Source organism: Montipora foliosa, chromosome 12 (genome assembly GCF_036669935.1).
Source record: "Montipora foliosa isolate CH-2021 chromosome 12, ASM3666993v2, whole genome shotgun sequence".
NCBI classification, from domain to species: domain Eukaryota; kingdom Metazoa; phylum Cnidaria; class Anthozoa; order Scleractinia; family Acroporidae; genus Montipora; species Montipora foliosa.
The window spans coordinates 37410023-37436189 of NC_090880.1; the positions used below are offsets into that span (position 1 = coordinate 37410023).

General features: G+C 37.1%; 1 protein-coding gene across 4 annotated transcripts in view; it reads right to left on the bottom strand.

Annotated features, from left to right (window-relative positions):
- Positions 1 to 26167, bottom strand: part of LOC137978532 (uncharacterized) — a 46511-nt gene that overhangs the window by 13822 nt on the left and 6522 nt on the right. For 2 of the 4 annotated variants that reach the window (XM_068825507.1, XM_068825506.1), the window contains exons 2-15: positions 24967 to 25081; positions 23314 to 23649; positions 20934 to 21167; positions 20369 to 20501; positions 16705 to 16776; positions 16235 to 16306; positions 15280 to 15351; positions 14617 to 14688; positions 12296 to 12361; positions 9911 to 9985; positions 7763 to 7834; positions 5600 to 5674; positions 4636 to 4710; positions 34 to 93 (exon numbers count right to left, since the gene is read on the bottom strand). In XM_068825507.1, coding sequence (XP_068681608.1) covers positions 34 to 93; positions 4636 to 4710; positions 5600 to 5674; positions 7763 to 7834; positions 9911 to 9985; positions 12296 to 12361; positions 14617 to 14688; positions 15280 to 15351; positions 16235 to 16306; positions 16705 to 16776; positions 20369 to 20501; positions 20934 to 21167; positions 23314 to 23649; positions 24967 to 25021 — 1469 coding nt within the window. In that variant the 5' untranslated portion in view covers positions 25022 to 25081. Of the gene's footprint in view, positions 1 to 33; positions 94 to 4635; positions 4711 to 5599; positions 5675 to 7762; positions 7835 to 9910; positions 9986 to 12295; positions 12362 to 14616; positions 14689 to 15279; positions 15352 to 16234; positions 16307 to 16704; positions 16777 to 20368; positions 20502 to 20933; positions 21168 to 23313; positions 23650 to 24966; positions 25082 to 25218; positions 25556 to 26167 lie in introns of those variants that run through there. The other 2 variants (XM_068825505.1, XM_068825508.1) reach the window with 2 other exon arrangements.

The window sequence follows — 26167 nt, forward strand, 5'->3', positions numbered from 1 at the left end:
TTCTGTCACAATAGCATTTAATTAGGTACTCACATGCGGATAACGCAGTTTTCCTCAAAGCGGATGTTGCTAATTGCGCCTTCATACACAGTTCTAAACAGTTAAAACAACATGGCAAGTTTTTAGGGGAGACACAACCAGATCGATTACGTTTAGTGTCTATAGCGAAAGACCTAGTTTCATTTATAATAGAGATCAGCAATCAAGCAGGAAAACTTGGTATACATTGATAAGTAGTAAAGTATGTCAAGTCAACCCAATTTTAATACCTGGTAGAGGTTCCATGCTGTCGAATAGTCTACCTGTGACAAGGATTTTCATGACCTTCTAACAAACGTACAATTTTCATGGCAAGCACGGGAAACAAATATCTTTAGCATAGTAGGGGGTATCACATTGCCTGCCTTGCCATGCATACATGTAGCTTTGTAAGATGTGTCTGACAGTGAATACCAAACAAATTATAGATCGTTTTCAGGTGACGTCATCATTTTCTAAAATCCAAAACTAAAGAGCCACGAAAGTTTTTATCCTCATCAGGTATAAGAAGCGGTAAATTTGTATCCATTTGCAATTTTAAAGCTCAATAGCGTGCTTTGTTTGGAAACCAGAGCATTTTGAATTTCTGAGTTTTAGCGGTGCGTGACACGAGGCGACGATCGAGTTTATTGAGAAATATATATTTATCTCATGGTTTTGAGCCTTTTTAGAATTTAAAGCATTAGGAAAAGTGCTTAGATAAATAGCTGTCTGTTCAGTACAGATGATCACTAGCCTAGATAGCCAAAGTAAGTAACAGATGTTGACACTATTTTCCGGCCGCCATATTGGTGCACCACAGATGTGCACCAACACGGCGTTTTCATACTGGGCTCTGTAATATCTGAAGTTTGGGGAAACGCACAGGCCTAAAACTTGGAGAAGTGTCTTCTTCATTTATCTTCTACAACATCACGAATTCTTGACTTTTTCCACTGGATGGTTTTCGATTTATTTTTTTATTGCGTGACAGTGAAAACGATCTATAGGTACTGTACAGGCTTGCAAATGATTCCTGGACAGGAAATTATCCCCAAAGTGGACTGCAAATGATCCCCGGGCCAGAAATGATCTTAATAAATGATACTCCAAAAAATCCTCTGGCATATAAAAGCAACAATAAAAACTGGTAAACATGCTGTGCCGAATAACAAAATTAGCATGGCAATATATTTTTCCCCGCAAAATAAAAATAATAAAATAAAGAAAAGAAAAAAGAAAGGAATCATTTAAGGTGTTTACCCTGTCAAAACACACTGTGGGAGTGCACAAAATTTCAATGTGTCTGCTTCAGAGATTATGACACCTTTGTGATTTACATTCTCTCTTTTCAAAATACATTATCCTTCACAATTCTCTCTTGCTTTAAGATTTCAAAACTCTGGATACTATAAAATTTTAAAGAGAAATTAATTTTTTCCATTTGACCGTGCCTTTCACAACTTGTTCTTGAATCGGTGGATTCATTTGCACATGGAAATTTTTTTGATGCATGAGAACAAAGCCAAAAATAGTGTCTTGCAAAAGCAATATTATATGGGAGAGAACAGAGCTCATTGTTCAGGTGAGTTGCTGTGGGAACATGGTACGGTTGAATTTGCTGTTTGCCCTTATATAATATGCTTTCCTTTACAAAAGATGATGAAGTGGAGTTTTTTTTGGAGGGGTGGGCCTTGCCTAAAATGCTATAAAAATTGAGAATCAAACTTACAAAAGAATCTTTAAAAAAGGCTTTAGAAAATAAACTAAATGCTTAAGAACGTTAATGTTCCTAGCTAGCCTTCCTGACAAAGGAAGGCTGTTCCACAATACTGGGGCTGCTACCACAAACGTGTGCGATCACCCATAGTCTTTAGTGCTGAACCGTGGACTAACTAGCAATATACCATTGTCGTTCCAACGCAGTTGATAATGCAAAGCCGGTAACATTGAAACTAGATTCATCAGATATCTAGCAGCTAAACCCTGAAGTATCTTAAAGGTAATAAGGAGAATCTTTAAATCTCTACGCACATGCACTGGTAACCAATGAAGTTCCCGAAGTGACAATAACATGACAATACTTAGGCCCACAGTATACTAATCGTGCACTTGCATTCAAGTTGGGGGAATTTATGCTTTTCAGGGGTCGAAGGAGGGAGACAAATACCCCCTAAAAAGCGTATAAATGCTGCTTTTGTAGACTGAGAAAGTCCATTTTTCACAGGAAAAGTCAAGGCATATCTTGCTTTTCATACGAAGCATAATAAGTCCCCAGAAAAATAGAAAAGAAATGGGTTGGAAAACAGCTTACAAAATGCACCCCCTCAAATATACATTGGCTCGACTGAACTCTGAGGGACACCACATGTAGTTGGTTTAGAAATTGATGTAGTATTACCAATGGATACAAATTGAGATCGATTAGATAGATAGGAAACCAACCAGTCATAAGCAACTTTAAAATGACCCCACGACCCACGACTTAATAAATTTAAGAAAAAATAAAATCGAGTAATAGACAGCTGAAATGATCTCTGGCCAGTCTCCGTGCTGTGCTGAAGCTGCTTGTAGTTGCCCGAGGCGTACGAGAACTTGCTCGGAGCTCACATGTACCTCAGGGCTACTCACGTTGGTGCGTAGATATACCTTTCCATAAATTGACCAGATAACGCGCCGATCAAATCGAAACTTCAACATCCCCTCTCCCCCGCCCCCCGGGCAAACCACAGGCATCTTCTGTGCCCGGTGAGTGAGGGAATTTCACCTTTGCCTGCGTGGGGTGGGGAAAATTGAACCGGAAGGGTGAGGTTTCAAATAATTGTTTTTTCGGGCGCCGAAGTCACTAACAGCTATAAAACACGTTTGGACAAGATGAAAGAGTTGAAAGTGTTAGATTCAAACTTCTCTATCTGTTTATTTGTTTTTTCCGCATGTGATTGTTACGCTATCTTATTTACGCGCATGTGACATTGCGTTACATCATGACGCCTTGATGTATTTGGATCAGTTTTCAATCAAGTTTTTCAATTGCCACGTGCTTTCACTCGCTAGTGTTCTGTTTTAGTTTCTGCTGTTTAATTGACCTTTCTTCGTGTATTTCTTCGCTTCTCCGGATCAGAGGAATATTTGTAAGTTTACTTTATGCTGTGTTTTTCAATCAGTGCATCAGTCTCGTAGAAATATTGTGATTTATTTCCTTTCAGTCGAACCATTGTTTCTTCATTGTCATTGTCATTGCTGATCTTCAAATATTGACTTCGAATGCGTTCGGATTACCTCGTGATCACTTCAATTGTAGTAAGCATTAAATGGAACCTTTTTAATTGTCTACGATTTGGTGCTTACAGAAAGGAAGAGATGTAGGGCATTTGAACACCATTTTGGCCTGAGGAGGCAGAAATTTGAATGATCCAATCTTCAAAAGTTCAAGTGACAGTGGGGGGGGGGGGGGGGGGATATGTTGGAGTTTCGAGTTGATCAGCGCATAAATTGGTATTTAAAACCCTTTTTCCATTTTAGAGCACTCTTAAAAAGTTTTTGTTCAACTCGGTTAGTGACTCACTTATGTAAATCTTATTTTCAGCAAGGCGGCCAAGGTTATTCAAATCTCTAGTAGAGTGGTCACGCAACTTGCCACGGGCATAATATACTTCATGATCATGTCACATCATACTGACTTTGCAATGATGGATGGAGGGAACTTTAATGTATTCATCTTGGGCTGGATTTGATGACTGGTGGACACATCTGCAGCCGAAACTTTTGCACCAACTAGGCTCGCAACTTGACAGACCAATTCGGTGGTATCTTCATCTGCTGTCACTGGGATCATGCCTCGAAACTTTAGACATTCGCGGCCGCCATATTGTTCCAGTTCGTTTAGCCACATTTGTTGATCACTTACCGATATCTGATCTGCGCTTTAAGAGCACTGTTCTCAGCATAAAGTCCCTTCATTTTACGTTCTTGTTCTTTGAAGTTTTTCAATAAAGTTTCGTAGTACTTAGAAAGCTCAGAGAATCCTTCAACCGAGCCAACTTGGCATGGAGTATTTCCTCAAGGTCTTTACAAGTAGATGACATAATGTAATAATCGAAAAGCAGACTGAAATAGATGATGAAGCAATAACGGAAGCAGTTCAATGGGCAGTAACAGGAAAAATGGACCAGCACACTCACTAAATCAGAGCCAGATCAGAGCTTACAAAATCATGTTCGTCTGCATGAACAACTCAACTCAACTACTAGAACTCCAGTGGAGCTAGGTTGTTTCAGGACCTTGCACAATGTGTCCTGCTGGTATATGCGCTCTACAAAGTATGCCTACAAGTTTTCAAGTACAACCATTGATATTTAACATGTGATGACCTGTCCCACAGACCAGCAAGACACACTGTCCATTCAGGACATAGATAAACTACCAAGAAACCTATGAGATCTAGTAACTCAATGGGTAAAGCATCCGGCCAGTGTTAGGGCTGTTGTATGTTCGAATCCTGACTAGGAGTCGCCTTAGGACTAGTTTCCTATCCTTCCGCATTAGAAATTAGGCCTTACTTAACAGTTCAAGCTTTTGTTCAGGTAATTACTCAAATTTCTTTGTATTAATACTTACAAAATAGGTGTGATTTCTTTGCTATTGTCAAATGATTCAACGTCGAATTGTGTTAGGTTTGCCCGTATCATGTATCTGCAGAAGATAATAAGTACTTTGCAAATGTATTTCTGTCCGAGTTTCTGATTTTGAATTGGCAAAATTAAACCTTTATTGTGTATCCATCGTATTGACCCACAACCGAGTTTCAAGCTCATGAATTTGATTCTATTTAAGGGGTTACAGCCTTTCTTCGAATTCGAAGTTTTGAAAAGTCGCTCATTTGTCAGTTAAAGGTAAAGAAGAATTGTTTGTTCTTTTATTTATTTGGACTGTTTTACACACGGGTGAAAGGTAAAAAGCAACAGGACTCCGCTTCTGCATGTGATATTCTCAACTTAAATTATGGGGCAAACCACCCTCCGAGAATTCAGTGTCCTACGTTTTTGTTTACTGTGTCGGTTCTTTAACTTCCCAGAACAGGCGCTGCGAGGCATGACCTACGGTTTACAGTCTTGTTTTCTAGGTGATCAACGCCAAGTATCGCTCTGTAATAATTGTTTTCAGTATTTTTCAGTTAACAAAAAAAATCTATCATGTCCATGTCTATCATTGAGGAAAGTGCCTCTGTATCCAGAATACAGCAGCAAAACTGAGGATTTTCAAATAGCTCATAAGTCCAGTAAAGACTTGTGCGAGTTGTCTCTCTTTTTTTTTTAACGGTGGGCAATTTGAAGGCTTTTAATTAAATAGCGTAGAAAATTCGCCTCTCATTCAAATGGAAAAATTCTTTCACAAAAGTTCATTTTCTAATATGGACTTTCAAACAAGAATATAAACATTTTCACATTGTGGACATTTTAACTGTGAAGACTAAAGTCCTATCCACTCGTAGATGTAACTATAATGGCAGCACTTTCTCATCAGTGTTGGTGTGACTGGGCATTGAACCTGCAAGTGGCCAGCTACAGTTTGGGTGACTTACATTACTAGGTTGCGGTTTGGCCGGACAGTGAACACTTTGTCTCCAACGTAGCTGATGGGGTTGTCAGAAAGCATTCTGTTGGGGAATCAAAAATTATCAAGTAAGTCGGTAATTTTAATTCCACAGATTTTAAGTTATGTCAGTGACAAGGAATCTGCGAGTAAAGCAAAGGTAAAACATAATTTGAGGTTTCTCTATTCGATGCAAAAGAGGCCGCGTATAGTTGCTTCTGGCCTGAAGTAATTGACTGACATAAATTAGTCGAAGATACTTTGAATTTCTGAAGGAAAGAGAAAAAAAGCCATGTGATCATTAAAAAAACAATTTGAAGGACTAAGAACAATCAATGACAGAAGCTCAGCTAAAAATGAAGAACTTAAAACCATGAACAAGAAGGCAATGATAATCTTTGACAAGAAAAAAAAAAGTGAATTGGATCATTAAAAAAAGAGAGGAAAACAGCTGAAATAACCGAAATAAACAAAAAGGATTAAATCAGAAGAGTTTTGACTGGATAAATGTGGCAATGGCTTTTCATGGATTTCGACTCAGACCATCTAGTAAATATAATTCTTGGATACGATTGGGACTTGTTGAGGTCTTGGATTTTTCAAATTGGTTTATCACAGTTTTTGACCCAGGGCGGATTCATCTAGCAATAATAATTATTTGGACACGATTGCTGGTTTCCGCAATTATTGCCCCAACATCACAGACTTAATCCAAATCATTTTAGTGTGTAATTTCTTTCATCCCAAATGCCTTTGGGTAATTTTCTCCCATTTTGTGTAAATTGTTCTTTGGGTTACTCCCACAATGGTAATACAGCGAGGGTTTTTTTAACTTCATTCAAACTTCACCAAGACATGTAAACTATGTGTTTGGTACTGGCAATTTGTTGTTACACTATGTTTTTCCCGTTTTATTAAATAAATGCATTTTTTTATGCTGCATAAAAAATGACATCTTTTTAATTTAAATTCATTGTCTTCTTATGTAAATAAATGAAGACAAAACGGTGTTCCACACAGTACGCCACAAGTATATGGGGATTTTCGAGGCCAATGTGGTACATTTTGATACTAGTTGAATGGTTATGGATAAAATTAAATACTGCAAAGTAATTGACTATGAATTTGTCCCCTGGAATAGAGAAATTCCTTTATTTTGAACAGTACTCCCTTCTTTTGTGGGACCTTGAAGATTAATTGAGTAATGAAGTTCTCATTTATATTCGTTCAATGAAGTACTGTGGTAAACAGTCTTTAAAACCAATCCTATGAAAAACAAAGTTACGATTACAATGGTTATTACTAAGCGCTTAGTTGAACCCAAAGACGAACAAAATAGCAACATTTTTCCTGGGAATATACATGCATGAAGTACTGTTGTGGAGAACTGCACCATTAACTATGACTTTAACTTGATCCTCCTATACAAAGCTGTCAATTCTTGTTTGCTGAGATAAATGTCAGTGGCAAAGCATGGACCACAAGGAATTAGGGGTAGTATCGCTCATCCAGTCTGAAGATTGCGAACAACTAAGCCACCTTCCTCGCTTCTCGAGGTTAAGTGCCATGTGATAGTGGAATATGTTAGCAGACGTACTATTAGTGTTGGCTTGCATTTCACGAGAAACTACCAGGTGATCTGGTGATGTAATTTGGAGGACCGGGAAGAAAAATTTTAATGCCGTATGGTCCCACAATCATGGGCGGCCTTAAGTGTTGTTTCCAAACTCCCCACAGTATTGCCAAAACTCAACAGATCATTACGTGTCTACCCTGTTACTGAATGAACATTCAAGTAGACCCGACAAGATCTAACCTCGCCTCTGCCATGTTGAATTCGAAAATAAGGCAAGGTTGTGGGATACGTCGTTAAAATTTTTCTCCCCAGTCCTCCGAATTAGGTCACCAGATCACCTGGTGCCCATTGCATGCTTTACTGTGTTTATATCTGATGTTTGTCACCGTTTTCTGTGTATTATTCCTGATAAAACTGAGATGGCCAAAGAAAGAGACTACCTAAAATGGTTATCGATTAGTTCTGAAAATCAAAACAGCTGTGTGTCACTAATTAACAAAATCAATCAAATCCATGGAATGGCCAAATGCATAGCTAAAGAGATTTCTCACATCATATTTGTGTCAATATACTTACAGATATCGTAGACTTGGGAGTTCTGAGAAAACCTTGTCTGGGATATCAGTTATGTCATTATCAGACAGCCACCTAGAAATTAAAGCCCAGAAAATAATGTACATGTAACCTTCTGCAGGGCTAAGTTATCACACTACTAACTTATTTTAAGGTCGCTGAACACAGTTTTCCTGCAGGCTGGTGCGAATTTGAAATCAAAAGAAACAAAATTAATACTGTATGGTGACTTTCATGAGAACTTTTTTCCTTCTTCTCGAGATGACCTTGGAAATGCAGTGTAAATTCGCTTCCATTTTGTAAAGGTCATGGTTTTTTAAAAGTCAAAATGAATGCTGCGCACGCACATTCACTGAAAAATTTGAGACCACCAAATGTTGGCTGTTTACTAAATTTCTTGCAAACCGGTCATTAGATTTTGCGGAAATTTGAAATTAAAATAGTTCCGACTACAACGTCATCAATCCAAATTTAACAGACAAAAACTTGGAAAAACTAAAAAAAAAAAGAATTATGAAAAATCCATTTGTTGAAATTCTGTGATAACAGCTGTTAGACATACTTTATTTCTATTATTTTATGTAAGCAAATACTGCAAAAAATGAGGAATAAGCACCCTGTAGGCCTTGTTTTAATCTAAATGTTACCATGGTAACAGCCTGCAGAGCGCATTAACTGTCAAAATATAAACCTTCGTGGTAGCACTCATCACTGACCAAGTTTGAGCTTCCAGGCAAAAAATGCATAAATAGGGCAGAAAAGCGAGTATAAGAGCATAAAATTTGTGTTCAGGTCACTTTAATACTACTTACATTCTGTTGAAAATTAATTTGGGAAGCCAACAATATTTATTGAAGATTACCGTATCTGCTGCTCATTTAGCTGAATTTTTACGTTCTTGACTAGGCTTTTGTACATCATGCCAGGATTTTTTTGAGCATTTGATTGAGGCAAAAGCATTAAGCATTTTAATGGCATTTTCCCCCAAAAAAAATTTTTCACAGAAAATGAAAGTAAATTTTTTTTTTCATGTCAAAAATGACTTACCGGTATGTTGCAATACAACAACAAAGACTAACTTTCACTTACCGGTGAATGTCAAATACCATGTACATTGTTAACTTATTATACCACATTTGTGTTGTACATTTCCGTTTTTGTGAAGCTGAGCCTTTATTTGTGTCAAAAAGTTGAAATTAAAAAAATTCAAATTTCAAAAACAGCCCTATCAGCATATGTATATTGTCTGAGCATTAACTGAGAATTTTAGTGACTTTTTCGGGAGAGACCAAGCATTTTAGAATGATAGAAGGAGTGTTAAAATGGACTGTCTCTCTGAAAATGGGGTGCCATTCCAGTAAGCGTACCTCAGGGAACAAAGCTAGGCCTGTGGTTGTTTGTCATAATGATTAATGATTTAGATGTTGGTGGGTGATGCAGAAGTTGATGAACTCGAGGAAAAGACAGAAGCGGAGAGATTTCAGCTTAATGAAAACAAGCGCAAGGAACTGCATATTTGTTTCTCAAAATTAAGTGATCCGTTAGAACCAATACCTCAACTGACCTAAAAGGTCTGAACGACTCAGAAGAATCAAATCAAAGCAAAAATTGGATGATAGTGGATTTGCTAGTTTTTACTAAAACAATACGAAAAATCTAAAACAAAACAAAAAGGCGAAAAAAAAAACTAACGGAATCAAGGGTATTCAATCTAAGGTAAATATTTCTCGCCAAATAATGAGGGCTTTTAAAGACAAAATTGATGTTCCAATAGTTCTAAACTTTCTTGTACTTGCTATATATATTTACAAACTTAATCAAGATATTGTCATTTCCTTGACTTTAAAAGTTGTGTGCCACTAGTGATCATCTTGCTTTTTTATGGGCTCCTCAATTAAAAGAAAGGTGACCTAGCAAGAAGATCAAATAAGAGGTTGTACAAAAAGAACAAAAATGACATACTGGAATAACCTTTAGTATCAATCTTAGAAGGCTATATAGCTAAGGTCAAAATGTACTTTAATTTAAGACCTGAAATGGTTATTAATTAGTACTGAGACTTTATTTAACTCAGTCAGACAATTCTTTGTGGAGTGACCAGATGCATAGCTATGTCATATTTTGAAAGTGTATTTGGAGCTATATACTTACAGCATAGATAGACTTGTGAGACTTGAAAAAAAATCCTTGTCTGGGAGATAACTTATTGAATTGTGATCAAGAAATCTAGAAATGAAAACATGAAACGTAATGTATGTGAAAACTAATTCAATTTAACTAAGTTAACATAGTTCTTATTAATCTTAATACTACATGTACAGTACAAAATTCAAAAGCCAAATACAAAATATATATATATGAAGTTGAGAGTAATCAAACCGAGGTGAACACGTTTCTTACTGAATAATAACATTTCATGCTACAGTACTATTAGAAGGCCAAGATGCAAATGCACTTTAATATTAACATTTAATCGTATATATATTATAATTTGGTCACATTTTTTATTATTATAATTGTTACCATTGTAAATAAATAATATCTTATTATAATCCTAATACTGTAAATATCAAGATTTAAGCCTTATAATTTGTTTGCAAGTTGATATGTTAATAAACTTTATTTATTTATTTATATAAACGCATCCTTTGAAATTATCTTTTCAGCACTAATTGATAACTATTTTAGGTCTTAAATACTCTTTTTGCTTTGGCCATATCAGTTTTATCTGGAAAAATACAAAGACAGCGGTGACAAACATCAGACATAAACGCATCCTTTGAAATGATCTTTTACTTGCATTAACGATTCGTATGCTTTTGCATACATCTTCATAAGTGACGGTCAATACAAAATTTGAATCTAAATAGAAAGGATCGCCACCTTATTAACTATTAAGTAATAATAGAGTTGAGCTATTTCATTACTAATAATAAACATTTAACACTAAAGACTGCAATGCCGTGTAACAGTCTATGCCTTGCATTGGATCAACATAAACAGTGATAAGCATAAACACACCACTGTTCGTACAGATAAACCAACGTTCACAAAGGCATTCTCTTCTAAATGGAACTACGGTCGGACAAACCTAGCATGATCAGCTTTCTAGTTTGACTGTTTATTAAAACTAGGTTACAAAGAACCGTAAGAAAGGCACGGCTTTTCGCTGCTGACATATTCATTTAAGGTCGGCTTTAAATTTAAAATCAACCGTCAGTGTCCCCTTTATTTTACAGCGAGTGTTGAATTGCCCTTTCGCTGAAATTTCAAAATGAGGCAACCTTAAATGAATACGTCAGCTGCAAAAAGCTGTGTCTTTATTAGGTTTTTTTTTCTTTTGAAATTTTAGCGAATTAAGGGCAATGCGACACTCACTGTCTAATAAAGGAGACAGTGTTGATCAAAGATTTTAACCAGACCTTACGGTGGCTCAAACCAGTTTCAGCGCTTCAAGTGACGCTCTTATCAGAAGGATCGGCACTACAACGTTGTATCATGTATTAGTAATATTGTGGTACCAAATGAAACACGAAGTATTGCTGAACAAGATGCAGTCATTATTGTTACATCATAGGTCACCATGCCAACGGGCAAGCCCTGTAAAATCACCCTTTATTTTGTCTTTAGTTGCTTACATCTCAAAAACGAACTTGGTGACCCCCAAGGGCAAGATGAAAGTTTCTGCAAAGTTTAAAAAAATTCCGTCTGGCGGGTTCAGAGCCACCTTAATTAATTCTGTGATATTTTTAACCCATTGACTCCCAGGGGTTCCCCATTGACGAGTAAAATCGTCTGGTGTTAGACAGAGTAAAATAGTCTGGCGTTAGACAGAGTAAAATACTAAGTCTGGCTGGTTTCCACCGGTTTGGACGTCAAAGGGTTAAGGGGGGTCAACAAAATCGATTGTGAGATATGAGCAACTAAATCCAAAATATAGGGTGTTTTTGCTGGGCTTCCCCGTTGCCAAGGTAAATTATTCCATCACAACAATGATCACATCTTGTTTGGAGATAATCAGTGTTTCATATGATACCATAACATTGCTGTTACCTGATACAGTGTGGTAGCCTTATTTGACCTAGAGAGAGCGTCTTCTAAGTGTTGAAACTCTTTCGAGCCTCCTGAAATGAATATGTCAGCAACAAAAAGCTGTCTCTTTACTAGGGTTTTTGTCACCTCTACTGTTACTTAATAGTTAATAAGTTAGTGATCCTGTATATTTAAATTCACATTTTGTATTACTTGTGAAGATGTATGCAGAAGCATGCGAAATGTCAGGTAAAAGATAATTTATTTCAAATGATGCATTTATATCTGATGTTTGTCACCGCTATTTGTGTATTATTCCTGGTAAAACTGGGATGGCAAAAGAAAAAGAGTATTATTTTAAGACCTAAAATGGTTATCGATTAGTTCTGAAAATGAAAACAGCTGTGTGAGTCACCAATTAACCAAATCAATCAAATCTTTGTGGAATGGCCAAGTGCATAGCTCAATAAATTTTTCACATCATATTTGAGTCAATATACTTACACATATCGCAGACTTGTGAGTCCTGAGATGTTTGGGAATTGAGTTAATTTATTATTAGATAGCCCCCTAGAAATTAATTAAAGCACAGAAAGTAATGTACATGTCACCTTCAGCACAGCAGAGTTAATGTGGTATTAACATATTTTAATTAATACTTCTTTTTGAAAAAAATTCCAGCAACAACACTGCACAATTCTATTTAAACAAGAACAATGCAATCAATCATAATTTAACTTTTATTCCAGTTTCATGCTCAGAATTTGCTGTTCATGGCCTTACTTAATTCTTTGTGCAATTATACATTTAATCCCAATTGGCCTCAAGAGGGTCCACAAACGACTCAGAGCTATCAAATCAAAGCAAAAATGAATGACAGTACATTTGCTAGTTTTAAAGAAAACAATACGAAAATCGAAAACAAAACACAAAAATAGGTACGCATTGTGTACGTGTCATAGCGCAGTAACTTGACACAGTGCTTTATTCGAAAAAGTGTCAACTGAGCTACGTTTTGTTTTCCAGGACGTACATAAGAAGAAAATAAATGGGAATCGAGAAACATTGGCTTTGAGGCTGACATGAAGTTTAACTTCTTTTTCCCAGCAAATTTTAGCGTGCACTCTGAGCGTCTAACAGTCTCCATGACAAAAGTTCACTGTACCATCCTCTTACTAATCGAGTCAGAGGACCGTACTGGGGAATATTGTCCCCCTATATGTCATCCTCCTACCCCTCCCCAAATTTATCTGATATACACAATTATTGCTAATTTTCTCTGAATTGTGTATATCAGGTAAATTTGGACACTGTGTCCCAGGACTTGTAACCATACCCGTGGATAGGATTTGAACCCGGAGTTTCAACACTATACAATCATGTAGAGACCACCTCACTTCACTTCACCACTGAAGATCAAGACACCATTCTCTCAAAAAAAGATCTAAGTCCCCCATAGAATATTATTGCTGAAGAGCAATTAGGCCTAGGCTAGATTAATAAGGTGTAAGCTTTGATTTTAAAATGTTTAGCTTTGTTGTGAAGTTTGGTAACCCATCTTTTGCATTGTTTAATTAATATTGTTTGTTGTCAAGTGATAATAGCATTATCAAATTAATAGTCATGTGTTTAAAATATTGTCCCTTAGCAGCTAGCGGTGTGGTGGTCAAGTGGTTAGGTGACGGGTTAAATTAATCATCACTCCCGGGTTTGCGCATTTTCCACCAAGATTTCAAATAAACCTGTCATTAGATTTTGCTGAAATTTGGAGTAAAATAGTTCCCACTACAAATGAGTCATCAATCCAAAAAAAATCAGAAATTTAAAAGACAAAAACTTGGAAAAACTAAAAAAACGATTATCAGTGAATTATGAAAAATCCCTCTGTTGAAATATGTGATAAAAGCTGTTAAATAATTAAACATACTTTATTTCAATTATTTTATGTACTCAAATGCTGCAAAAAAACTTATAAGTGACTTTGTATAAATTAGGAATAAGCATTCTTTACGCCTTGTATTAATCTAGATGCATTACCATAGTAACAACCTGCAGACCACATAAACTGTCCAAAAAATAAACCTTCATGGATGCGCTCATCACTGACCAAGTTTGAGCTTTCAGGCAAAAAAATGCATAAGAAGGGTGGAAATGGAAGTATAAGGGTGTAAAAACTGTGTTCAGTCATGTTAATACTACTTTCTAAAGTATTACCCGCAACATTGCACAATTCTAATTAACCAAGAACAATGCAATCAATCTCAATTAAGCCTTTATTCCAATTTCATTTCCAGCATTCTCTGATCGCGGCTTAATTTACACGAATCTACTTAGACAAGAGCAGTACAAGTAATCCCAATAAAGGAGTCTGTGAACGACTCAGAGCAATCAAATCAAAACAATCATAAAGAAGAAAATGAAAGTGTTCTCGTGTAGTATTTGGAATTGACAAACTTTCATTATGTCCTGATTGGAGGACTGTTTGAGAAGTAGGAAACAATTTATGAATTTAATCGAGATATTGTCATTTCCTCAAGTTGAAAAGTAATGTGTGTCAGTATCAACTTGCTTTGTTTTTATGGGCTCCTCAATTTTAAAAAAAATGTGACCTGGCTGTACGATCACATAAGAGGTACAAAAAGAACCAAAATGACATACTGGAATAACATTTAGTATGAATTAATCTTAGAATGTACTTTAATTTTAGACCTGAAACTTGAATCAGCTGTGAGTCGTTCTGTAACTAAGGCAGACAGTTCTTTGTGGAGTGACCAGGCGCATAGCTACGTCATATTTTGAAAGTGTATTTGGGGCAATATACTTACAGCGCAGATAGACATGTGAGGTTTGAGAAAACATCGTCTGGGAGTTGAGTTATTTCATTGTAATCAAGAAATCTAGAAACAAAAACACGAAACGTGATGTATTATGAAAACTAACCCAAAACTAAGTTCATGTAGTACTAATAATGTTTATCTTAGTACTACTCTTTAAAGTGTATAATTTCAGCAACAGTACAAAATTCGAAAAACAAAACACAAAAGAGAAAAACTAATAAGCAATAGAGGACTTTTTCCGGGTTAACATAGCCTCATCTAAACACGATGGGAAGTTGGGAGGATTCAAAGAGTTATGCAAACCCAAGACGCAATGGACGGTTTGCATAACTGTCGAGAAGGAAAAACTTGGTTTTTTTTATGGGTTCCTCAATTTAAAAAAAAAAAGGTGACCTGGCTGTAATATCAAATAATAGGTGTACGAAATGCCATACTGGAATAACATTTAGTATTAATCTCAGAAGGCTAAGGTCAACATGTACCTTAATTTTAGATCCAAAATGGTTATTAATTACAAATAATTGAGACTTAATTTGAATCAGCTGTGTGAGTCGTTTTGTAACTAAGTCAACCAATAATTCTTTGTGGAGTGACCACCAGACAAATAGCTATGTCATAATTTTGAAAGTGTATTTAGGGCAACATACTTACAGCGTAGACAGACGTGTGAGTTTTGAGAAAACATTTGCTGGGAGTTTAGTTATTGAATCGTCACGAAGATGTCTAGAAATGAAAACATGAAACGTAATGTATATGAAAACTAATCCAAAACTAAGTTCATGAAGTACTAATAATTTATCTTAATATTACTCTTTAAGTAATATATCAAACACGAGAAGGAGTGTTTCATCGGATATCCAAACACTGAGAAGCGAGTTGAAAAACGAGGCCGAAGGCCGAGTTTTTTAACCGATTTCGAGGTGGTTGGATATCTGATGAAACACTCTTTCGAGTGTTTGATATTGCTTCTCAAAAGAATCAGTATTTTAGGAGATATTTGGGATCAAAGTTGGCGAAATTTTATGCTAATTAAGACCACATATCCAAACTTCCTTCACGGTAGTGATTTCTTTTGTTTTTGGCTTATGAATTATTAATGAGTTTGAGAAAGTATATTCAGCAACAGTACAAAATTCGAAAAACAAAACACAAAAGAGAAAAACTAATTAAGCAATAGAGGATTTGTTCTGGGTTTATATAGCCTCATTTAAACATGAGGGGTAGTTGAGAGGATTCAAGACAGTTACGCAAACCCAAAACACAATGGAGGGTTTGCATAACTGTCGAGAAGGAAAGACATGCTTTTTTTTTATGGGCTCCTCAATTTAAAAAAAAAAAGGGGGACTTGGCTGTAATATCAAATAAGAGGTTGTACAAAAAGAACCAAAATGACATACTGGAATAACATCTAGTGTTAATCTCAGAAGGCTAAGGTCAACATGTACTTCATTTTAGACCTGAAATGGTTAATAATTACATTGAGATTTAATTTGAATCAGCTGTGTGAGTCGTTTTGTAATGTTTTCAAACAACGATTCTTTGTGGAGTGACCAGACGCACAGCTATGTCATATTTTGAAAGTGTATATTTGGGGCAATATACTTACAGCGTAGATAGATGTCTGAGATTTGAGAAAATATTTGCTGGGAGTTCTCTTATTGCATTGTTTACAAGATGTCTAGAAATGAAAACATGAAACGTAAGGTATATGAAAACTAATCCACAACTAAGTTCATATGGTAATATTATTTATCTTAATACTACTCTTTAAAGTATATTCAACAACAGTACAAAATTCACAAAAAAAAAACGCAGAAGAGATTTATATAGCCTCATTTAAACACGAGGGGTAGTTGGGAGGATTCAAGACAGTTTAGTATTACTCTTAGAAGGCTAAGGTCAAAATGTACTTTAATTTTAGACCTGAAACGGTTATTAATTACAATTAAGACTTTATTTGAATCATGTGATTAGCTGGGTGAGTCGTTTTGTAACTAAGTCAGACAATTCTTTGTGGAGTGACCAGATGCATAGCTATGTCATATTTTGAAAGTGTATTTGGGGCAATATACTTACAGAGTAGATAGACGTGTGAGTCTTGAGAAAACATCGTCTGAGAGTTGAGGTATTTTATTGTTATCAAGATATCTAGAAATAAAAACATGAAACGCAATGTATAAATTATGAAAACTAATCCAAAACTAAGTTCATGTAGTACTAATTTATCTTAATACTACCATTTAAATTAAAGTGTATTCAGCAACAGCACAAAATTCGAAAAACAAATTAAGCAATAGAGGACTTTTCCCGTATTTACACAGCCTCATCTACATGTAAACGAGGGGGAGTTGGGAGGATTCAAGACAGTTAAGCAAACCCAAAACGCAGACGAGGGTTTGCATAACTGTTGCAGAACCTTGAAAACGTCGTTTTCACTCACGGCGTGAAATTTAAAGCTGTGGTTGGAAATAGATGAAAGACCATCCTGTTGTAGGTCAACTGGACTACCGTGGGATTGCCGACTGGCTAACAGCGAGGAAGCAATTGTTGTGAAATACTCGTTTAGAGAATTTGCAATGTCATGTTTGTCGATTAGCTCTTTACCATCGACTACTATCTTGTCGATCTCAGTGCCGTTGTTCTTGGAGGGCAAGACTTGATGTAGAGTATCCCAAAAGGCTTTGGGCTTGCCTCGGCTTTCTTCGAGCTTGTTTCTGAAGTAATTTTTCCTGGCCTTTCTGTTCATTGCGGTGACCTTGTTACGAAGGAGCTTGTATTCGTTCCAATCCGAAGATAATCGGGATGTTTTAGCCCTTTTGTGTACTTGGTCGCGTTTTCTCATGAGTTTGAGAACAGTACTGTCAAGGCCAAGGGTGCGTCTGTTTTCGAATGCGTTTCTTCTTTAATGGGAAATGATGGTCAATCAGGGATTTTATCTGCGATTCCCATGCTGAACACATGTCGTCCACATTGGTGATAGAATTATCAATCAGGCTCCACGAAGCTTGCTTCAGATCAGCTATGAAATCATTTATTTTTACGACATTCCAAGGGCATGTTGTTATGGTCCAATGCTTGTTCGGGCGAGTCGCTGAGCAGTGCATAATTCCATAGATGGGATAATGGTCGCTGAAGGCTATGTTAATTACACCTGCCTTCTTAAACAAACTGGGTGTTGAAGTTATTAACACATCAATGAGGGTGCTTGTTGTAGAAGTCAAACGAGTTGGTTCATTTATCAATTGTTCAAGTTCATTGGCCATGGTAAATTCCAGCAGCCTACCTGTTTGCCTTGAGGTGGTATTTATGTCACAGTTGACATCACCAATAACAATGACTTCTAATTTATTCTTGGTTGCAAGCCTCATAACATCGTCCAGATAGTCGAAAACCTGAAGGGATTCATCTGGAGCCCGGTATACACATCCGATTAAATAATTCACTTTTCCAAGTTGCATTTGTATCCAAATGGCTTCAAAATCGTCCTCTAAATCCCTTCTCACAGTGTGTTTCACACCGTCCATTATATACGGGTGACTCCTCCTCCCCTGCGATTATTTCTCCAGTCAAGGCAATGCACAGAATAACCTGGTAAATCAATTTCCGATATGGAGTTGTCCAACCATCTCTCCGTAATGGCGAGTCTTAGTGTTGGGACCGGCGGTTATTTGACAGTGATGTTTTGGGCCCGGATTTACGAGATTTATGGCGCTTCTCGTGTGCATTATTATCAAGGGGTTGAAAGACGCAGACGAGGCTGAGGAGTAGTTGATTCTACGTCTTAGAAAACGTTTCCTGATGTAAAAGCCTTTGTAAATGTTTAAAGTCTATCGTATCTCAATGAATCGATTTGGGCTCTCAGTGATCTTGAACTCAAATTTCCGTAAATATACTGCCTTTAGCGGATCAGGTCGAGATTTATGCCGCTTCTCGTGAGCATTATTATTGAGGGGTTGAAAGACGCAGGTGACACTGAGGAGTAGTTGATTATACGTCTTAGAAAACGTTTACTGATGTAAAAGCCTTTGTAAATGTGTGAAAAGTCCTTTGATGATGGTCCAACTTCAAGATGGCGGGTGGACTGAATTCTTTGCCAACAACTCGAAAGGCTTATTTCGGTGCCGAAAGATGAAAGTTGGTCTGCATTGTTGATCCACTTTGACCCGATAACGCTTACGTTCGAGAACGGGTAGATAATGTGACAGTACAGGAGCAGCAACAGAAGCAAGAAAGAACTTGTCGCGGAGCTCGATAACAAGCTTACTGCCGCCATGATGTAAAATATCTTCCTACGTCGCTGTAGTAGATCTTAAGGTCCTTGATGTTGCTGAATAGGGGCTTTGAATTTCTCCCCATCTTGCCCTGATTAACCATGATCAATGGAAGCTGACGGTGCTCCCTTTACCCCCTCCTTCTGTCAGTGCTCCTTCTTACGGGTATTTATAACTATAGCTACACGGATCAGAGGAAAGTTGAAACAGACGTTTAAGTCACCAAGGATCGAACCAGGGACCTCTCGCTCCGAAAGCCGTGCACTAACCAACTGAGCCAAACAAAACAAAAGCATCTCATCCAAATGTCACATACATGTATATGGAACAATAATTAGTCTAAGAATTCCAAACAAATTTCAAATAAAATAAGTCTATATCCAACTACTAAGTATAAAGAGATTATAAATGTCACTCAGCTTAATACGAAAGGACATCAACATAGTTTAAAGTCTATCGTATCTCAATGAATCGATTTGGGCTCTCACTGATCTTGAACTCAAATTTCCGTAAATATACTGCCTTTAGTAGATCAGGTCGTGGCATTTTCTTGAATTGATTGTCAGTCCAACGGTTCAGTCCTCCAACCCAACTTGAAACACTTCCAGATTCCACTTAACAACAAAATATCTCATCCCTAATAAACTATGATAATGTAGCTGTAATAAGAAGCACTAAGTAAGAACAAATCCTGATGGATGACTATGATAACAAATGATATAAAGAAAGAAAAACACACCGACAGAGTTCTAAATAGAGGTTTCCTACATCATACGAAACCTCCGTGTCTGCACGCGGTGCATCTGGGTAGACAGAGAGTCTTAAAATTTCAAGCAACAGACTTCACTCTGTTACTGTATCCTAGATACTGGTCTTCCTGGAGTGTACCCCATTTTTTTTCTCTTTTTCTATAAATAACATTGTTTCATTTAGTGTCATCAAGCAGCAAAAGTGGTAAAATGGAGTCTGAAGAAACTGGAATTTAAAATTACGGTTGTAAATCAGAAACATAATTAACTTAATTATCACAAATTACAGCCACATGAGGAGAAAGAGTTTCAATCTGAGGAGATGTCATCGCTGGTTGTTCTATCCCACCTGTATCCATTGCAGTAAGGGGTTACATAAACCTTAAAAGTCCAAGGTATTGTTATTTTTATGGCTATGAAGGCCTCAGTTTGTTCTTCCTTCCAGCTTCTGCAAAACACTTGTCTTCTCATAGCACTCACTCATTTAAACTCCCCTCGAAAATGCTTGAATTCTTCACAGTCTTGCATAATGCAGGACAAAAAAATTTGTTTAAAAGTAGAGCTTGTATTCAAAAAGTCCCAATCAAAATTGCTGTTTGTTCAATGGTATTCAAACTTGAAACCAGTACTGTACATCAGTTGGGACACACAACAGGTACAGTGTAGAAGCAATAAATACTTGTCAAGTGTTTTAGGGAGTACCATCAGTTAAAAACTCACAGGTCTGTCGTGGTTGTTGGTATATTATTCAGCAGATGAGCTGAATGTTTCTCAGTGCAGTTAAAGATGTTCTCAACTTCAGACCTTTCTGCTGTGCTGCTGCAGTGACACAAACTCTCACAAACGTAAAAATCTGTAAAAGATAATATAAGACTTTGTCAAAAAGTAAAGAAATAGCCTAGCCTTTATGGGATTCACAGGTGTATTAAAGTTTATGCATGAAAGAAAAGTGGCCAAATTACTTTAATTTATAAGATTTCATGTTTGGGTGCTCTTGTCTCAATTTAAATTCTTCTGTAATTCGCACGTGTGCTAATAGATCATCTGATTATAAACAAGTGTAAATTGGGGTAAAACACAAAGCACTACAAAAGAAGATTCAGTGATACTCAGGAGAAAATGGCTTGCGTAGAGCTGTCAGCTGTAAACTATTGATAAGGGGTAATAATGTTAAGGATGAACTATAATTCTAGAATATTATTCATCGCTTTATTGCTACAGCTTTGTTTTGTGTGATACCAAAATAACCACTCTCGAAAGGCCAATAAGATCAGTAAAATCTCACCTATAAGAGAAACGTGAAACGTCTTTGAATCATTGCCATGTTCATTGGTAGCGTTGCAACTATAGTAACCATCCTGTTTGATTTTGCTCTTCACCATTCCCGTTCCGAAAGCCAAAGTTGTAGTTGAGCTTCCCATTGATATGTTGATTGGTCGCGTCCCATCAGACAAGCACCACACATCATGCTCCAAGACTGTTCGAACCATTTGTAAAGGAATTACTACCTCCAGTTTAGCTGACAGAAAAGATGAAGTACAGATTTTAGCCATCAATTAACTATAGCACATTGTAAAAGAAAATCAGAACAGCCAAATCGTCAAAATATTGACTTCTTATTTTTTGGCCATTTTAACTTGAGCAAAGACATTGAACAAACTGCGGAGATAAACATATTATAAGGCATTTTAACTTGACGTTAAAATACATCTTCAGAAGTTCAACTGTTAAAGAAATTTTAAAAAAGTATATAAATTATGTGTAAAATTTTAATTGGTTAATAAAGCCAGAGTTGCTTTACAGAAAGAAAATTTTTACCGGTCTCTACACAAAATGAGACTCCTTGAAACCCAGGAAGTATAAAATTAATTTGATTTATTTATTTTTATTTTTACAATGATAGACTATCTATCATCAGCATGTAAGTCACCAGGGTCAAGAAAACTGTAATTCTTACCCAGGAAGGCAAAGACCAAGGCCACATCAACTTGGACAACAAAGAGCTTGAGACTGTAGACAAATTCTGCTACTTAGGATCTACCATCACTGTCTTCAACTACCTCACGGGACGAGGAAATTAATGTCAGATTAGGGAAAGCTGCAACAACTTTTGGCAAACTAACAAAAAGAGCATGGGACAACAAACTGGTCACCTTGAAGATGAAGATCAAGATCTATGAAGCATGCATTTTCAGCACACTCCCGTATGGATCTGAAACATGGACCATGTACACCAGACAAGAAAAGAGATGCCTCCGTAAGATCTTGGGCATAACTTGGCATGACAGAATAACCAACACAGAAGTATTGGAGCAAGCAAATCTTCAGAGCCTGACAACAATCTTGTGCAAAAGATGGCTAGGACATGTGAGAAGAATGGATGATACACGATTTCCAAAACAGCTGCTCTATGGGGAATTGGCTCATTGTAAGAGACAGAGGGGAAGACCGAAACTGTGATATAAGGACACCTGCAAAGTCAGCCTGTCAAGATGTGACATAAATCTTAAGACCTGGGAAGAAACAGCTGAGGACAAAACAGCGTGGAACACAGCAGTGAAGGAAGGAACTCTCCTACTAGAGAACAGCATGATCAACAAGCAGATTGAGAAACGCCAGCGCCGAAAGGACAACAACAGCAACAGAGAGTGTTGTGCTTCCCACATTTGCAGAATCAGCCATGAAAGAAGCTGCAAGTTAGAGAAGGATGTCTCAACTGTGAACCAGAAAATGACAGATAGCTCTTATTTAGTCTACTGGATGTAAAAACCGTCTGAGCAGCACATAGCAACAGATCTTATCAACTTGCTTTTATTTCTCAGATTGGTTTCAGACTTCATTAGGGAGTTTGAAGAAGATGCTTAAAAGGAACTTATTTTATACGTATATAATTTTTAAATTATACAAAGTACAAATTCCGTTCCAGCAAGGGTGTGAACAACAGCGAAAAACACTTACACAACAGTATGTGTAGGATTTAGTCATATCCTGAACGATCAACTTTATTGGAAAATGAATATCTCAGTCCCGATCCAAATGCCACTCTGCTCATGTGCCGAACCTAACTCAATAAAGTTCAACTGAAGAGCGACTTTGGAGCGACGGCTGATTCATACGCTGTACCTGGGTCGAACCAAACTGAAATCCATACAATGGTAAAGGGGCCTTTAGAAGTTAATGTAAAACTTTGGAGAGTATTGTGGTAAGATTATAAATTATCACAATTTATGCGTTAGGTTCGGCACATGACAAGAGCGATCTGTGAATAACCTGCTGCTACAACATCGCATAGAGCGACAGACCCTGCTGAATTTAACGTTGTTGGCCACTCCAAACCTAACCTGCCGAACCAAACTGATTCAAACGCCGCTCTTAACTCATCAGTTAGGTTTGGCGCATACATGTAAATGAAGCGGCGTTTGGAACGGGCCTCAGATCTGAATACGTTATCACAGCCCTTCATATCCCAATCAATTCTGTGAGTCCAGAGGGAAGAGTAGTGCTTGTCTGCTGAGAAAAAACCTGTGTGACATTTGCTTTTGGTTGGTTCTGCTGGTAAGTAGGAAACCTTTTCGATCTGAATTTAAGGGTAGGGCCATGATGAAAATGGTAAGTTCTCAGTACACGTGTTATTAATGAGGAATTGTTTCTTAAGTTACATGTACCTTTTTTGCTAGAGTTATAAACTGCTTCGAAGTTTGAACTGCCATTTGCAATTACCAACATGTAGCGTTCTGTCGATTGTAAGGTCAAATGACACTTGATTTCAGTGTAGTGCCCAAGCAAGGTTTGAGACTTGTTTCTTCCATCGTAGACTTTTACCGAACTGGATTTTGAGCCAACTTGGTTCAGGATATTAAGGGTAGTAAACTTTAAACTGATATAATGACCAGGTAGTACTTCAATAATCCAGCTGCAAGTATTTTCTTTGATGAATGAGGAACTGCAATTGATCGCCCCACTTGAGTGATTGGCAATGAATGGTTTGGATGAATCTACACCTGTAAATATACAGGAAAATCACAAATGTCGAGTAAATTTTAAAGCTTTTGATGGTAAATGTTCCCAAATAGTCTGCATGTTTTCACCCTTCCTAAGACAACATAGATCTCTACTCTTTTCACTAACCATAAATTATAATGGAGCATCACTTAATTACTATATAATATCCAAGTGTTTACTAAAATGCGCATAAAACATTCACTAAGATACAAGTTCATTATCTTGACGACAAGAACTGCTACATTAGCTTGGAAGAAGCTCTTATTGGTGAACTGCTTAGGGTCACTAATGTTCTTACCACATTTTGATGTCTTCTGTGATCTATTACTGAACAGATGCACCTCAAATTGGAATCTATTTGTTTTATATAATAAAGAATTAAATTTTATTCACATAAAAGCTGATGGTGACATCAACCGTGCCTCTGTCCTCTAATAGATCATACATAGGTAAGACCCAATCAAAATGCGAGAATAACTTGGGTTATTATATAATATGAGTTAACATTTGGTTAAATTGTTGTTGCGTAATTGTTCAGGAATGACACTAGATTTTTTCTCTCGAGTGGATAGTAAATAGCAATCATCTGTACTCGTTTAGGACATAAAGAAGTAGTTGACTCGTTTGTCTGTTTTTACTCCGCTTGGCTGACTGTTTTTCCAGGTGCATCAACAATGGTAAGAAAATTTTGCCCTCTATGTTATTAAAGGTGGGCAGAACACAAGGGGTCATGTTGCAGCAACAAAAAACTTGTGTAGTGCACACTGAGGCGACATGTAGCAGGGACAAAATCAAAACATGTCCACACACATGAAAACGTTGTGGGTTCATGTTTGAGGGATATGTTGCACTGACATATACCCTCGTGTGAACTGATACTTTTACAATAATTGTGCAACACCAATTTGGGGGTGATTTTGTTCCCGTGACGTGTCACTGAAACATGTACCCACAACATTTTCCTGTATGTACAGATGCATGTCGCTTAAGTGTGTACTACACCCCTTTTTTGTCGCTGCAACAATAATTATTGTCCCTGCAACATGACCCCTCCTGTCTGCCCACCTTAAAGTAATTGTAATGGGTCCTCGTAAATTAAGGATTGACATCACTTGTGTTAGTTGCTGAAATTTCAGCAACTTCTGAAAACACGCATGATTCTAATCCTTAATTTTACTTGGCCCCATGTGATTATCTATACTACCGGTAATTCAATTAAATTTCCCTTAGAAGTTTAACTTGACGTTCCATGACTTACCAAGCAAACTCACCCTTGATAAAGAAATGAAAACAAAATTAAAAGGTCTTTTACTTACTCCACAAATTACAAATAGAAAATATTATGACTGCAAGATGCTCTATGGTTTCCATTCTTGACTGTACTTCAGTAAGTATTTAAGTCTCCAAACATTTTAACTTATCAGCAAGGATCTGCAAAGGAATGAGAATTCAGAAATCTAACCAAAACGCAGTGGAATCCTGTCAACTTGCCAGTACAGAAGAAAGTACATTCTTAGGTAATATATAGATGTAGCCAACTCTAAAGGCAGAGCTCCTGGGTTACTTACCTCATTTGCGTTCGATTGAAAACATGGGTCCTAAGACCTATGAAACTAATTTACTTTTCTGGACTTAATTATTCACAGCAATTTAAAGGTTGCAAAATATATAGGCTTTTCATCACTAACATCGATTTCTCGATGTTATTTTCCAGCTGCCGTTCTAAATTGCTTGAAATTGTTTCCCTGATATATTTCCCATCCTTTAGACGAGGTTTTTCCGGGAAATAAATAATTTCGAACCGTCCATAAAAAGCAATTATGTTTGCACACACGAACCACATAAAGCCATTCAGTGAGGCGGCCATTTTTACGGCTTGTAGTGGATGTTGTATATGACTTACTCAAGTTTCCAGGCTAAAACGTGGTAGATGATTGGCTTATTTTTATTCACAATAAACACACCAAATTTGGAGAAAACCGGAAGTAACACAATTTTTTCGTGACGCTTTTTGTGGACGGACGGGAAGGACAGCAATGACCAGAACCAAGGTTGCCAGAGGCCGTGACAAGACCGGATATATGATTATTCTTACAATACGTTAACTTGACTTGAACCTGCGATCCAATCGAAACCCACAACCTTGTAAGCGGTCAACTAAAAAACAGGCTGGCCTCGATGAGTTCTAAACGTGAAACCACAATATGGTCAGGTGATACTAGTCAGCAGATACCTTGTTTTGGCAGGTGTCAATTGACCATAACATGGAAGATGGACGTGGTAAACTTACTGCAGTATGGCCGCTTCGATGAGCTCTAAACTTGAGCCCGCGATATTATGAGGTGATACTGGTCAAATTACCACATATGGAGGCATGGACGTACGGACGAACGGTCGCATGATGACGTCATAGCTAAAACCAAAATTTTTGGCATCAATGGCAGGTAAACACCTTTTCTGATACGCTCCACCTCGTCTTTTAAGTATGAAGGAATTCCTCCCTATACAGGCGCACCA